The sequence below is a fragment of the Oxyura jamaicensis genome, chromosome 1 (assembly GCF_011077185.1).
Source record: "Oxyura jamaicensis isolate SHBP4307 breed ruddy duck chromosome 1, BPBGC_Ojam_1.0, whole genome shotgun sequence".
NCBI classification, from domain to species: domain Eukaryota; kingdom Metazoa; phylum Chordata; class Aves; order Anseriformes; family Anatidae; genus Oxyura; species Oxyura jamaicensis.
In genome coordinates, this window is record NC_048893.1 from 189812648 (window position 1) to 189826596 (window position 13949).

The 13949-nt window shown below is 38.5% G+C and overlaps 1 protein-coding gene across 5 annotated transcripts in view; it reads left to right on the forward strand.

Moving 5' to 3' along the window:
- Positions 1-13512, forward strand: part of PDGFD (platelet derived growth factor D) — a 149313-nt gene extending 135801 nt beyond the window's left edge. For all 5 annotated transcript variants that reach the window (XM_035327810.1, XM_035327830.1, XM_035327800.1 and 2 more), the window contains one exon: positions 9826-13512. In XM_035327810.1, the coding sequence (XP_035183701.1) occupies positions 9826-9960 (135 nt within the window). In that variant the 3' untranslated portion in view covers positions 9961-13512. The remainder of the gene's footprint in view (positions 1-9825) is intronic.
- Positions 13513-13949: the final 437 nt, after the last annotated feature.

The window sequence follows — 13949 nt, forward strand, 5'->3', positions numbered from 1 at the left end:
AAAAAAAAAAAAAAAAAAAAAAAAAAAAAAAAAAAAAAAGCAAGTGACAGTATTCTGCAGAAGCAGAGGTGAATAGAGAATAGCCCATTTACTATGGGCACACATAAATAGGTGGAGTACTGGTATGGATTTTGACTGTTGGTGCTTACTTAGAAGGATACAGGCAGGAGCAGAAGAGATATATGGAAGCAGAAAATATACAGCAGTGGAGATACAGCAGAAAATACACATCAAAAGCATTTTAAGGAAAGTGGCTCAAGAGTTTGAGACCATTACATTTAGGAAAAAAAAAAAAAAAAAAAAAACTGTCAATAATAAAGGACATGGTGAAAGATACAAAATAGTGAATATTACCTACAGAAATTCAGTCTTCCCAAATAAAAAATAATAATAATAAAAAAAGAAAGCCAAGTGAAGTCAAAGATATTGAAATAGAATTAATTTGAAATGATAAAAATGAATTTGATATTTTTTTCCTATATGAAATTTCAATACTTAAATATAAGAGTTAGGCATAATTCAAATTCAGAAAGATTCTGAGAGAATTAGAAGCAAAATATAAACTAAAGAATCTTGTGTCACATCTGTGTCAGAGCTTAAGCCGACTATTGACAGCAGCTAGAAAAAATGTTGTTTGCAAACATGTTGTCAAGTAGTTATTTTTTATCAGCTGTTTGGGAGCATCTGGTGCTGGAACACTGGAATATCACACCAAGTGAGTACTGGTCAGAACCAAGATGTCACGGCATACAAAATTAATCACTAAATTCAAGAAATTCAATATTACCATTAATACACCACTGCTTATTTATTTCACTGCTCCTTTGTTCTTTGAAAACTCTGTGAATTCAAAGCTGTGTTTCAGCTTTAGCATTGAATGGCTTTTGTAAATTTAAATTTCAACTTAATCCCTGAGGGATGAACTAACAGCTCACTGAACAGAAATCTAGCCAAGTGGCTGCCATTAAAATGAGTGAGAGTCATGCAAATAAATTCACATATGACATACTAAGGGTGTATCCATTACTTTTACTCCACAATATTTTCCACTTTATTATTATTATTATTATTGGTAGGTGCAGGTAATCAGTTTTATTCTTTATTCATTTTCAACGCTTAACTCTAATTTTATTTAAATGTCTGGCAGTAAAAGCGCAGAGGAGGGGCTTCTCGACATGCCGATTTTAGAACCATGTATCTGCTTTACTCTTTTCTAAGTCAATTTGAAACCCACTAGCTTTAATCAAAAAGCCTTTAGTTGCATGACAAAGGACAGAGTTTCACACTTTAAGAAGTTCCCCGGAGGTGTTAATTTTGCTAAAAATCTCTGCCTTCCGCTCCAGGAGAAGGTCAACCAGATTCAAAGGCAAGTCTCAATTACTTTGATTCAATTGCTAAAGACACCAGAAGTACAAGATAGTGGAGCAAAGGAATCGTTTGTAGCAGCTGAAGCTGAGTTGTGCAGATACCAGTTTTCTTTTCTTGCCAGGTGAAATTTGCCTAAACACTGTCCTAGAGTTTCATCTACCAAGTTCCTGGACCCACCAAAGCTGCTCACCCTACACATGGATATGTTTGTTCTGAACAGTAAAGAAATGACTAGAAAACACATAACAGTTGTCTGTCATTTCTGAGCTACCCCATATTCTGCATGAGGAAGACAAGCAGGCAAATTTTCCAGAAGCTTTTCATCTTTGCAGCCAGTGTCTTGCAGTACCAGAACTGCAGCATGCAGGCAGCTCTGGGGAAACAAATGCCTAGCGTGCGTGTTGAGAGGCTTACAGTCCAGAGAGATTTCAAGGTTATCGTCTTATGCTCATGATGTTATTTAGTTCCTATTCAAAGCCTTACACTGTACTCATCACCAAGGTCTCTGAGCACTCCCTCCTAGTATCTCAGGACTAATAGCAATCACATTTCCCCAAGCTGCTACTGCTGCTGCAGTTCCTTGAACAGACTGTATAGCTCTTTCCTATCACATCCAATTGTAAGAAATAATGCAACAGCATGGAAAAAGAGAAGATAAGAATGCCTCAGTAAGGGGTATATTTTTCTTTAATGCCCTAATAATAAGACCTTGGGCCTTTTTTTTATATAACTTGGAAGTCTGCCATAACTTTACCACTACTCAGCAATTTCCAGAAAGGGTTCATAACTTGAGTAAACAGCTCGTTTTTTTTTTTTTTTTTTTTTTTTTTTTTTCAAGAAAAGAGTCTTGTGATGCTCTTTGGTTTTCCGCAGCTTCTGGTCTTTCTTGAAATGAGAGCTCATGGACAAATACTCATGACTTACCACATAATGTCATGAACCCTGCAAACCAAACAGGACAAGTGCTGGCAGCATCTCAAAATGTCTGTCCCTGACAGCCTACCAGAAGAGATCCTGAGTTATGGTGCAGGACTCCATGCAAAGACAAAGCAAATCATGGAAATGAATGCAGTGCTCCTTAATCAAATACTCACATCTGACTTGCTAAAGGAGAACTGAAATGAAAGGATTTTTTCCATTGTAGTGCATTTCTTCGGAAGTGCCTGCAGCTGCCCTTTGAGGAGAGAGGGGCTCTGAAGCTGGAGACAACCCAGACTAGAGAGGCCAAGACTTGGAGCAGCTAGGTCTCCAGCTGTGCCAGGAGACCTTGTACCTCAAAGAAATGAGAAATCAGTATCCCCATCTCATTGCTGTAACTGATGAGATGTGAAATGAGTTTCCGTGAGGAATAAACACTCTTAAGGTAGCAACCAGAATTTGTCACAGTGTATAAACCTCCACCAACACTGTACTCTGCAACACAGCTAAAAGGTACATAAGGAAAAATAAAGTGGTGAAACTGATTGCATCTCTCTTCCCTACTTACTTTCTCAATGGTAAAGACTTGATGCATTTTTCACTGTATATGTTGCTGCATTTTTTGCTTTCACAGGACATACATGCAAATAATTCTCAACCACAAGGTTTAGATTACTGTTAATGTTGCAATTTCCCAGCCACTCGCTGCCCTGAGAGGAGCAGCAAGCACCTCGGAGGACCTGCACAGTACTGAGTCTTTACACAACTTGCTGGGGCACAAAAAGATCTTTAGCCAGACCCAGCACAGTAAAGGGGAAACAAGACAGTACAGAAGGGGAGGAATGAACAGGGGAGAAAGTAACGAATTGATATGGGACTTCAGGAAGACAGAAGAATTCTTGCAGTGGAGTTAAATTTAACTAATGCAATTTGGTGTTGTCTGGGCTTTTTTTTTTTTCCCTTCTTTCTCTTCTTTTTCCACAGGGAAGTGAGAAGCAAGCCTTAAGGAGGCACTTGAGAGACCAGACAATAATTCTCATGCTGTCTTTACACAGGGAAACACAAGATAACTAGACAAAGATAATACAACAAAAGAAATTGATTGAGGGATTAAAAAGACCTAGCATCATCAAACCAATGTTCAAGGACTGTTGATTTGTGTGATTGTTGTATGTCCTGGAGGTGATAGTACATGTACGAATGAGACAAAAATATTGTTATGGTAATAAAGGCACAGAATTAACCTAACAAGAGTTAATACATAGAAATATTATACAAGAAGCTGCAATGGGATTTATTTGGAATGCAAATGCAAGGAAACAATGAGTCAGAAGTGACTGCTGGATTGCAGGAGGAGCAGTGAGAGCAAAGTAGTGCAGGGAGAGAATAAATGTTGATTTTTGACTAGATTAAAATGAAAGTTCTTGGGATGACATCTGGAAGTTAAGCTAATGAGACAGCTGCGATACAGGTCTGGGCAGACTGAGGCAATTTGGGAACAGGGAACACCTGTATCTGTCAGTGAAAAGCAATAGCTGGAGCCATAATGTTTGACAAGATGATCAAAAGTGAGGGTCTTGTTGATGTCAAGTACATAAAAAACATTGTAGCTTTAGTGACTGTTTCAGATGAGTTTTAAGCCAAATATTTTTTCCCCATGTTTGCTGTGCTACAAACAGTTGTTTCTGATTCATACAGATCAAATAATAATAATAATAATAATAATAATAATAATAAATAGAAGCAATAATCCCAACCACATTTAATAATCCCTTAGTTTGAATGCTACCACTGATCAGTAAAGGAACCCTTTTTTATTTTTTTCTTGTTCCTGATACCCTATAATTATTCTGGGTAAGAAAGAATACAGCTTTAGGTCTGTTGTTATTTTAGGCTACATTCCTACTAGAATAAAGGTTCTTATGCTAAATTATGAACCACATTCCCATGATGCTTGCTTTCGTATGCTAAGGGCATAGTTAAACTATGTGTGACCTTTGGATTAGATAACTTTCAGAAACTGCTGAGTAAGATTTTTCATCTGTATCAGAACTTGGATCTCTGTTGATGTTTTACACTTTTAATGTGTCCTCTTTCATGAACCTCAGACAAATGTAATTTGGTTTGCATGCTAGAATGATGGTATTTTTAGATGAGCAAAAGGAGATTAGATAATGCTGCATAGCTGCAAGTTAAAATACATGCTGCAAAGTACAAATTTCACTATCTAAAATAGCATCCAGAGTTGCTCTCCATCCTCTACCACTGGAATATGCAGCTAACCAACACTTGGTAAACTGTAGTCATGTTGTCGATTATTTGTAGTCTTTTTAGCCTAATCGGGAAAAGAAAAAAAAAAAATGAAAAAGAAAAAAAAAAAAAACTATTTTAAGTGATGCCTCAGATTTTCATTGTTATTTAAACTACCAATCAAGAATTTAACAAATAATATTAGTGAAGTCAGTATTAATAAATACTAATAAATAAAGTAAATGATAATAAGTTTAAAATGGATATGAGCAATTAGATACATTTTTCTTGCTGCTGTTAGAAATGTTGGCTGGGATCCCTATTGCTCCTTGCATTTTATTAGAACAGAAATCACCTATAATGGACTTCTACGGATAAATGTTGCTTGACTTCAAAGGCATATAGTACATGGTTAGGAGGAAGTGGTTTGCCCCATCTGGTTCTACTCATTTAAAGCTGAGAGTCCAGCCATTGGACTCCTTTCTTGGTCAACAGAGCTAGCCCCACCACCCGCTTCCAGAGACAGGTATTTCAGGTGAATTGTTCTCCAAAATTACCTCTTTGTTGCTGCTTCTACTGGAGAAGTGCTGGGTATGGTTCAGGGTGAATACACCATCTCCACATTCCCCAGCAGACATCACCTCTCTGCTCTCCTTAGCCCTTGAACAGGCCCTGTTGTTTCTGACATCAGGTTATAAAGTGCTTTTATAGATCTGAGGTTAAAGGGGCCACTGGCCTTGACCTCCCATGCTCCACAGGGCACTGGAGAGCCCCCTGCTGCCCTCAAAGCAAGCCCCAAGCTTGTACTATATACCTAGTAGGAAGGCTGCTGTTTTCTGATGTCCTCGAACTGAGATCAGCAACCACTTAGCTCCTTGGAGGGCTGTCCAAGTGTTGAGTTGGCCTGACTTAAACAGCTGTTCCCTAATTCCAGACTGAGTTTATCTGGCTTCAGATTCCAGGTGCTGTTTTTGGTGATGGCTTTAGTCTCTAGTTGAAAGAATCCTTCACAATCTGAAATCTAAATTTAATGCACAATAAGTTAGCAAGAATCCTGGCAGAGAAAAGTATGTAAGTATTTTCTTTCTATTTCCTTCACCACCACCCAAGGAAAATTATGCAGTTGCCACAGTCATCTGACCCTGAAACTTCACACCTACAAAAAATGCTGTCTGGCATAGTAGCATGCTCATATGGTTATCCACATGTAAAATGTAACAAGGCCCTGATTCTCTTTTTTGTATTACCTATAAACACCAAGTCTAGCTCAGGTGTTAAGTCCCATGTATGGCTTTTTTTATTATTTATTTTTTAATTTAATATACTGGTTTAATAGCTTTCTGACCATAATTAACTCAATGTTTGATGAGGGTGATATGGCTGTAGTTACATATTCTTTTTGAGGCAATGATCTGAACAGCTGAGGCACTGCATTTTGAATAGTAGTGACAGACGTTGCTCCTTTAATTTGAAAGCTGCAAACACAGAATAAAGCTCCCACACAAAATAAAGCTTTTGAACATTCCAGTCCTTCCTTATATCCGTATTTTTTATGGCAGAAATGCTTCTGATCTCATCAAAATGGAGCAATAAAGTGTCCTAAACAAAATTTCTTTGAACTGTTTTCATTAATTCAGTAGTTCCTCACCTTTAAGGAACTGACCATGAAATGAATAAACAGCAGCTATTTTCAAAATAAAGGGTTTCCTTTCAACTACCGTGGTCACCAGAAATGGCCTTATTTCCTGATTCTTTTCAATTCCCTGTATTTAGTTGAAACTAAAACTATTAGATGGAAGCTAGACTGAAAGCTTTGAACATCAGTTCTGTGATCAGCTATTAAAGCAGTCCAATTTCAGCTGTGTTCAAATACTTCTTTCCTGTCTTGTCTGAGGAAATGTCTGCCAATTCATTTTTCTACTCTTATCAGCAAAGCCCATATACTGTGCTCATGTTTCTTAATATAAAACACAGGGAAAATCCCCAGTCTGTCAGGAGGTCTGTTAGCTTAAATAGAGCCCACATCTTTGCTCTCATCCGATTGCATACTTTCATTTGCTCTCAATTGAAAAAAGCAGATCTACCTACCTACAATCTTGCAAAGAACCAGTCATCTGAATCTGTCAGGTTTTGATGAAAGTCTTCCTTAAGTAAAGATTTTTATCATAGGTTTGGCTTCAGTAGCTGTACCTCATTCTAAAAGTCTGCTTTTTTCTAAAGAAAAAAAAAAAAAAAAAAAAAAGTTTGAAGATTCAGTCTATTTTGAGCTCTCTAATAATCTCAGTAGCCTGATTAGATTCATTTCCTTTCTGTTTTGGATGACAATGTGATACAGTGAGTTGTCTGGGATCAGGATTTATGGCCTATATTGAGGCAGTCAATGTTCAAAATTCAAATCCTTTTTTTTCTTTGTTTCTAATGGCATGTCTCTACATTTCTAAAGGTTTCACAACCGGTTAAAACACCATATCTGTACATGGCTTAGACACAGTCCTTCCTCTTAGTATTACATAGATTAAACATGAATTATATCACAAAAGAGAGGATGTTCTGTGTTCCTCTCTTTTGTTACATCCCATGGCTTTCCTACCCTCCAGGCATTACCAGTGGAAAACAAAAGGTCTCATCCTGAAGGCTGCTCACCCTTCCCTTCCCCACCAGCTCTCCCAAACATTCATGGTTAACCTTCGGCAAGTCATTCAGTCTTACTTTTTGGGACTTGCTAATTCTATTGAAGCTGCCAATATTTTCTCAATCTGCTATCCAACCCCTTTTTCCTTCTCTTTCCCCAGATCATCTCAATTCTTGTATGATGTTTTGAGGTCAATGTGCAGAAAGTACTTGGTACAAAAATGAGGTTATTCCTTGAGCGACAGTATGATCTGTTAATTATGAGGTCTGTTATTCAGTCTAGAAGATGTGGGTGTTTCAGTGGTTGAGACACTAATGGGGCTGTAGTTGTCCACTCCCCAGCTGATCAGTGGCTTTGGCAGGTAATAGACAAGATGGACTTCTCTCCACCTTTTGAACAAGCAAGACAAATCTAGATGGTTTAGAAGTGCCTTGGCCAAGCTGGCATGGTTCACAATTGCCTGCCAAGGGGTGAGATGATTGGCTCTAGCATCTTACCAGTATAGGGTTTCTGGAGTGGCTTGCTTGAGTTCCTTTGGCAACTCAAATGCCACTGGTTGTTCTTCTACTGATCTGTAGAGAGCCTTGAGGAAATAGTTTCACATTCTCCATCCATTGAAGTTTGATAATGATGCATATCTTTCTGTGGAGTGTGCTATGAGATTTAGGGAAAAAATGCTATAGGAGAATTAAGGTGTTCTTAGTTTTTTACTCAACTTTTGTACTTGATCAAAACTAATACTTGAGTTTTAGGGCAGTAATTTGAAATTATTACCTTTTCTGTTAAACTACCATAATCATTTCAACAATAAACTAATGAAACAGAACAAGGGATTCTCTTCCCTTGACCTGCACGACCATGCTAATGGGGATATGAGCTTTTAGACAGATAGTCAACCTCCAACAGTGGGCTCACTGAGCATGCCCAAGCAAAATGCCATCCTCCATGATCTTTTCCAGACTGTGTTTCACATACATATGCTATCACAGAAGATGAGATAGGACAGAATATTATGGCTGTTTTCCACATCTCCACAGCATTTTTATGAAATCATAAATTCATATAATAATATGGGTTGGAAGACATCTGTGGAGGTCATCTAGTCCAATCTCCCACTCCAAGCAGGGAGAATTTCAAAGTTAGAAATTCTAACTTTGATAAGTTGTTCATCTCTTGTCCTGTCAATTTTGACTATCTCCAAGATTTTCATAACCTCTCAGGGCAACCTGCTCCAGTGTTTAGTCTCATCACTGAGTATTTCTTTCCATATATACAAAGAGGATACCCTTTCTTACAACCTGTGTTTGTTGCCTCTTTTCTATTTTGTTTATAACCTACAACTCTCTTCTGGGGGTCTTGCAGTTATCTTGTCTAGATAGTTTGGTGAGGTTTATTTTCAGAAGCTTCTTTTACTATATATTTCTCTCGTACATCATTCCCTTGTACATACAGCTGATGGGACTCTTTTTCAAGGAGTATAGTGATAGGACAAGGAGGAATGGCTTTAAATTTAAAAAGGGTAGATTTAAATTAGACAATAAAAAGGAGTTCTTTGCTACAAGGGTGATGAGGCACTGGAACAGGCTGCCCAGAGAAGCTGTGAGTGCTTCATCCCTAGAAGTGTTCAAGGCCAGGTTGGATTGGGCTTTGAGCAACCTAATCTAGTGGGGGGTGTCCCTGTCCAAGGCAGGGGGGTTGGAATTAGATGATCTTTAAGATCCTTTCCAACCCAAACCATTCTATGATTCTATGATTCTTGGTTTGTTTGGTTAGTTATTACCTTTCACATTCATTACAGTAAATTCTTAAGAAAAGGTTTAAAGCAAGGCACATATTTTTAAGACAAGCCAACAAGATGCAAACAATGGCTGATGGATTGGGCTCAAAGGTTTATACATGAGGCTGGCAGCCAGTCACTCGTAGGGTTCCCCAGGCCTCCATGTTAGTTCTCTTTGTTTTCATAAATGAGTTGGATTTAGGACGTGAAGGTGTACTGAGTAAGTTTGCAGATGACACTAAATTGGGAAAAGCTGTTGACTCTGTCAAGGGTAGAGAGGCTTTGCAGAGAGATCTTGACAAATTAGAGGGCTGGGCAATATCCAATCAACAACATGCAGTTTAACAAGAGCAAGTGCCAGATTCTGAACCTGGGAAGGTGTAACCCTAGATATACGTACAGACTGAGGGATGAGAGGCTGGAGAGCAACCCCCTGGAAAGGGATCTGGGGGTTTTGGTTGACAGCAAGTTGAACATGAGCCAGCAGTGTGCCCTGGTAGCCAAAATGGCCAGCTGTACCCTGGGGTGCATCAGGCACAGCACTGCTAGCTGGGTGAGTAGTAAGTGTAACAAAAGTGTGGAAGTGTAACAAAAATGTGTCCCAATTAACAGAAAGTAAAATAGGAGCTCCAAGGTAGAATCCAAGCACCATTCCACTCCAAAAGGGGGGAGCAAATAAACACCAAAATACAGATATATTGCCAAGACAGACTACCTAAACATTATATTGTGAGTATGCAGGAGTATGTGTCCATGGAAAGGATGTGGGTGCAAGTTCCAGATGAGGCTGGTCAGGGTGGTATCCTTAGGGCCCTAACACTCTCATCCTCTTATTTCTAGCAGCATTTTCTAATTGATGCTTTTCTCTTCATTCTGCCAGGTGCTGAAATTTGTCCCTGAGGCTGGGCATCCTCGAAGGAAAGGCAGAACCAGGAACAACATGGCTTTAGTAGATATACAGTTGGATCACCATGAGCGCTGTGATTGTGTCTGCAGTTCAAGACCACCACGATAAAACAAAAACAAAAAAGAAAAAGAAAGAAAAGAGAGAGAAACAGAAACAGAGAAAGAGAGAAAGAAAGAAAGAGAGAGAGAAATAAAAAACCCAAGAGCCACTAATTGCAGCTTACCAGGCATTTACTTTTAAGAGGGATTGCTCTGAGGACCTTTATTCACTAATCATTTGAACTTTGCTATTAGCCTGCCTTTGCAATTAGCAAAAATGGTTAAATGATTGCTGTGTTTCAGCACAGCCATGCTGATTAGTGCCATGGCAGTTAAACAGGTATATCATAGATTTATATATCAGCATTCAACAATATAGGGTTATGGTTTTCTATACCTAGATTCTGAGGGTTGAGATTTCAAAAGCTCACTTACAATCCTTAGGCACACAATAATGCCCACTTATATAGTGGTAATGAAAGACCATTTGTTGTGTTTCTGCATGTCTCTCACTCAGCATTTCCTATACTCAAATTCTGCTGCCATTTCTACCTGCTGAACTCTCCTGACTGGCAGTAGGGTTTTGTGGGTATAAATGAAGAGAGAATTTGAGCCTGTATGATTGTAAAATGGTTAATCCAGCTCTAGAAATGAACTTCCCAGTGTTCCCTTCCATCACAGTGAGATGCAATGAGGAAAATCCATGACTACATGAAATATAACACTAGCAGAATCAAATCTCACTGTCTGTACTTGAGCAAACCTTGTGCTGAAATTAGTAAATGCTTTGCATAATCTGGGGCACTAGTGGTGGTAGGGGGTACAGAGGCTGGTACTTTTGCCATGATGACTCATGATGACTCCACAGGAGCCATCATCCATGTGCTTCTGCGAGCACAGTGAGATAGGGCTCCCTTCACATCCCCAAGTAAGTCCTTATGGCCCGGGACTGGTTCTGATCTCTACCCACCTAAACTGGACCCAGGCCACTTGCCCTGAGCAAGTTGCCCAGGAAGGGTCCTCTCTATATGAAAAGCAAGATAGAACTTCCCCAAGTCCCCCCCTCACTGTTTTTGGGGGAGTGCTGTATCTCCCCAAGCAGGTGATGAAATAGGGCACTTGTTTGTTGAAAATATGATTTGTTTTGCAGTTGTGTTACTGGGAAACTAAACTGTGTTTGGGATTTAATTATCGTTATTTGGTTTGGGGTTTGTTTGTTTGTTTGTTTGTTTTAAATATTGATTATTATAACTTTGTCATATATCCACTAATCTTAGTTATCTGAGGCTAGTTGTCTCACTTCAGCTATGTGTATTGCCATGGTTAAACTGTTGACAGTGAATTTCTTTTTGATTGCATTTTGCTGAGGCATATTAGCTCATTAAGCAATGTCTGTCTGTCATGGAAAATGTGCATCATTTATTAACTTCCACAAGAATATTAGTAAACACCACCTCGTAATAAAATAAGCACTTTAAAAGCTACAGCATAGCTTCCTATGCCTTTTAAAATATTACAAAAGTGCTCTAGATTAAAATAAAACAAAATAAAATCTTTCCAAAATAGCTTTAAAGGCTTTAAAATGCTGCTCCAAAAGTTATTCAGTGTAAAACACAGGCAGCTTTAGGTCTGTGAAAGAACTGGAGTTCTTACATGAATGTAACCGAGAGAATGGGGTGGCACATTTAATGGCTGAGGTTTTATATTTAATAGCAGACATAGACTGCATTGGTTCATCTTGTTCATGTTGCCTCTTGTGTTTCTGCCTCTCTGAAAAAGCAAAGTAGTTTGAAAATAGTGTGTCATAATTAGTGAAAACTGGCACATGTTATAGTATAATATTGAGAGCCTTTAAGGTATGTTTAGCAATACACAATTTTATGTTTCAGAATGTGCAGTAATGTTCAGACTTAGCTTTTCTATCAGCTCAAGTATTTTATAAGTGCTTTTTTATAATTTTAACAAAAATTTACTGAAACATCCCTTAGAAATGTTGTGTTGCTTTTCTTCCTGTACTTTAACATTTAAGATTCAAAATGTGTGGGGTTTTTATTATTATTATTTATATTAATTTTTCCTCTCTGGATCCCAGATGTCTATTTAAAAAATGCTCCCAAATGCTGAATTGGGAGGTGATTCATCAGTTTTCACAGCAATTCATTTTAAAAGAACAACACTGTAACCAAAGACTGCTGGCTTCATTTTTTATTTCAGGGCTGTTTAAACAAGACTTCATTCTTTATCTGTCTCTAGCTTTATAACAAGATTGACCCTGACCTTCCATAATTTTCAGCTATTTTGGAAATAAATTTGCATGTCAGACCTTGACAGTACTGATTGTTTTTGAGACGGTGCACTCTCTCTAATGTACATTCCTGACTGAATTGTGCCTGAAGTATGCCTAAGCACTCTAGCCTAATAGTTAGTATCAGTGGTAGGAATCATCTGTCTTGTATAACTTTGTGCCTTGAGTGGTCCTTTGATTCCCACTCATCAAGAGAAGATGTGCACCATGCATCCACTGTGCTTGGCATCTCCCGTGCTCCTCTGCTTGCTTACCTGGTCTCCATCCCCACCAACCCTGTCTTGGGAGGTGTTTACACCATCTAATTTTGGGGATCCAGCCTCATCAGAGAGCCTGAGTCGCTTCTACAGGCAGCAAGGAGAGAGATGCTATTATGAAGGATGCCATAGACCCCAGACTGAGATCACCCATTATGGGAGTTTACTCTCTCTCTTTTGGCTGTGTAGAGAGATTAAAAATCTGATTTGCACATCTAAAGGAGATACACCAAGGCAGATGGTATGAATACTCATTTTAAAGACTGAAAAGCCAATAGTTTTGCTTACTGAATTAGATGCAGGCAGCAGTGGATGCCAGGATCCAGGAGGAAAATTCAGCTGTAAAAGAGATTGGTATAACAGGGATTATCCTCTTGCTTAATGTTGGGTTTATTTGCTTAAAAAGAGGCTAAACTTTTCAGAAAACATAGAATGTTTCTCCTGGGACACTTAGCAATGAATAGAACAACTGACTAGGAGTCACTGCTTCATGCTGCCATCTGCCATAAAGACAGCATGCTCCAGGCCAATGCGGAAGAATTAAAGACGGGCTTTATGTTGCAGTGAGGGGGAGATAAAAAAAACATCAACTAAGTAAAACTTCCAAACTTCCTGGCCACAACCTGCAGTGAACCTGGCATAATCAAATACCAGCATTTTTTTTTATTTATAACAGAAATTGCAGAGATGTTTTTCCACACCTATTTTTTTTCTTTTATCTATGTAATAATTTCTATGTTGTTTACATATTATTTTAATGTAAAAAGCAATGCTATTAAAAAAAAAAAAAAAAAAATCTCATTCATTTTTATTGGTGGAATTGGGCACCCTAAAATATATATATTTTCAAGCAAACTCAAATAGATTCTTAATTTCAAAGCCACTTGCTAACTTTTTATTTAGTGTATTCTTCTGGGATAAAGCCTACTTTCTCAAGTGCAATTTATATATATTTTTTGTTATTTCAGTTAAATGCAGCTTTTGTAGCAGTAATTTTTACTTTATGCAGTATGTAATGTGTCTTCATGAAAAAAAAATAAATACTGCTTTTGAAAGAAAAGCGATTTTTTGAGTGATCATTCAGAATTCAGATTAATTAAAAATGAAATTTACTGGAGGACATTTCCACAACAGGACATCATCCATGCTGTCTCAGAGATTTTTAGTAGTCATTCCCAGGGAGAACATCGTGGAAGAACCAAGGTGTGTTTTTAGGATAATCAAATTTAAAACTCACTGCGAAGCAGCAGCAGTTTGACAGAGGCACAGCATTCCTGATAAACATTAGGGTGCTCCCCTGGGCTCGGCACTACTCTCAACCTCCATGGGCTTGGCTTGGCTGCAGCAGAGCTATCCTTGCTTGTCCTGCAAGCGATCCTTGCTGTCCTGCTGCTTCTTAGCAAAGTAGGCTCCTGCTGGAGTTCTTCATCCCACCCAAACCATGGCTGAGTTGAGCAGCCAATGCCTGCGTGCAGGGCAGCGGGAGGAAGCTGAAGC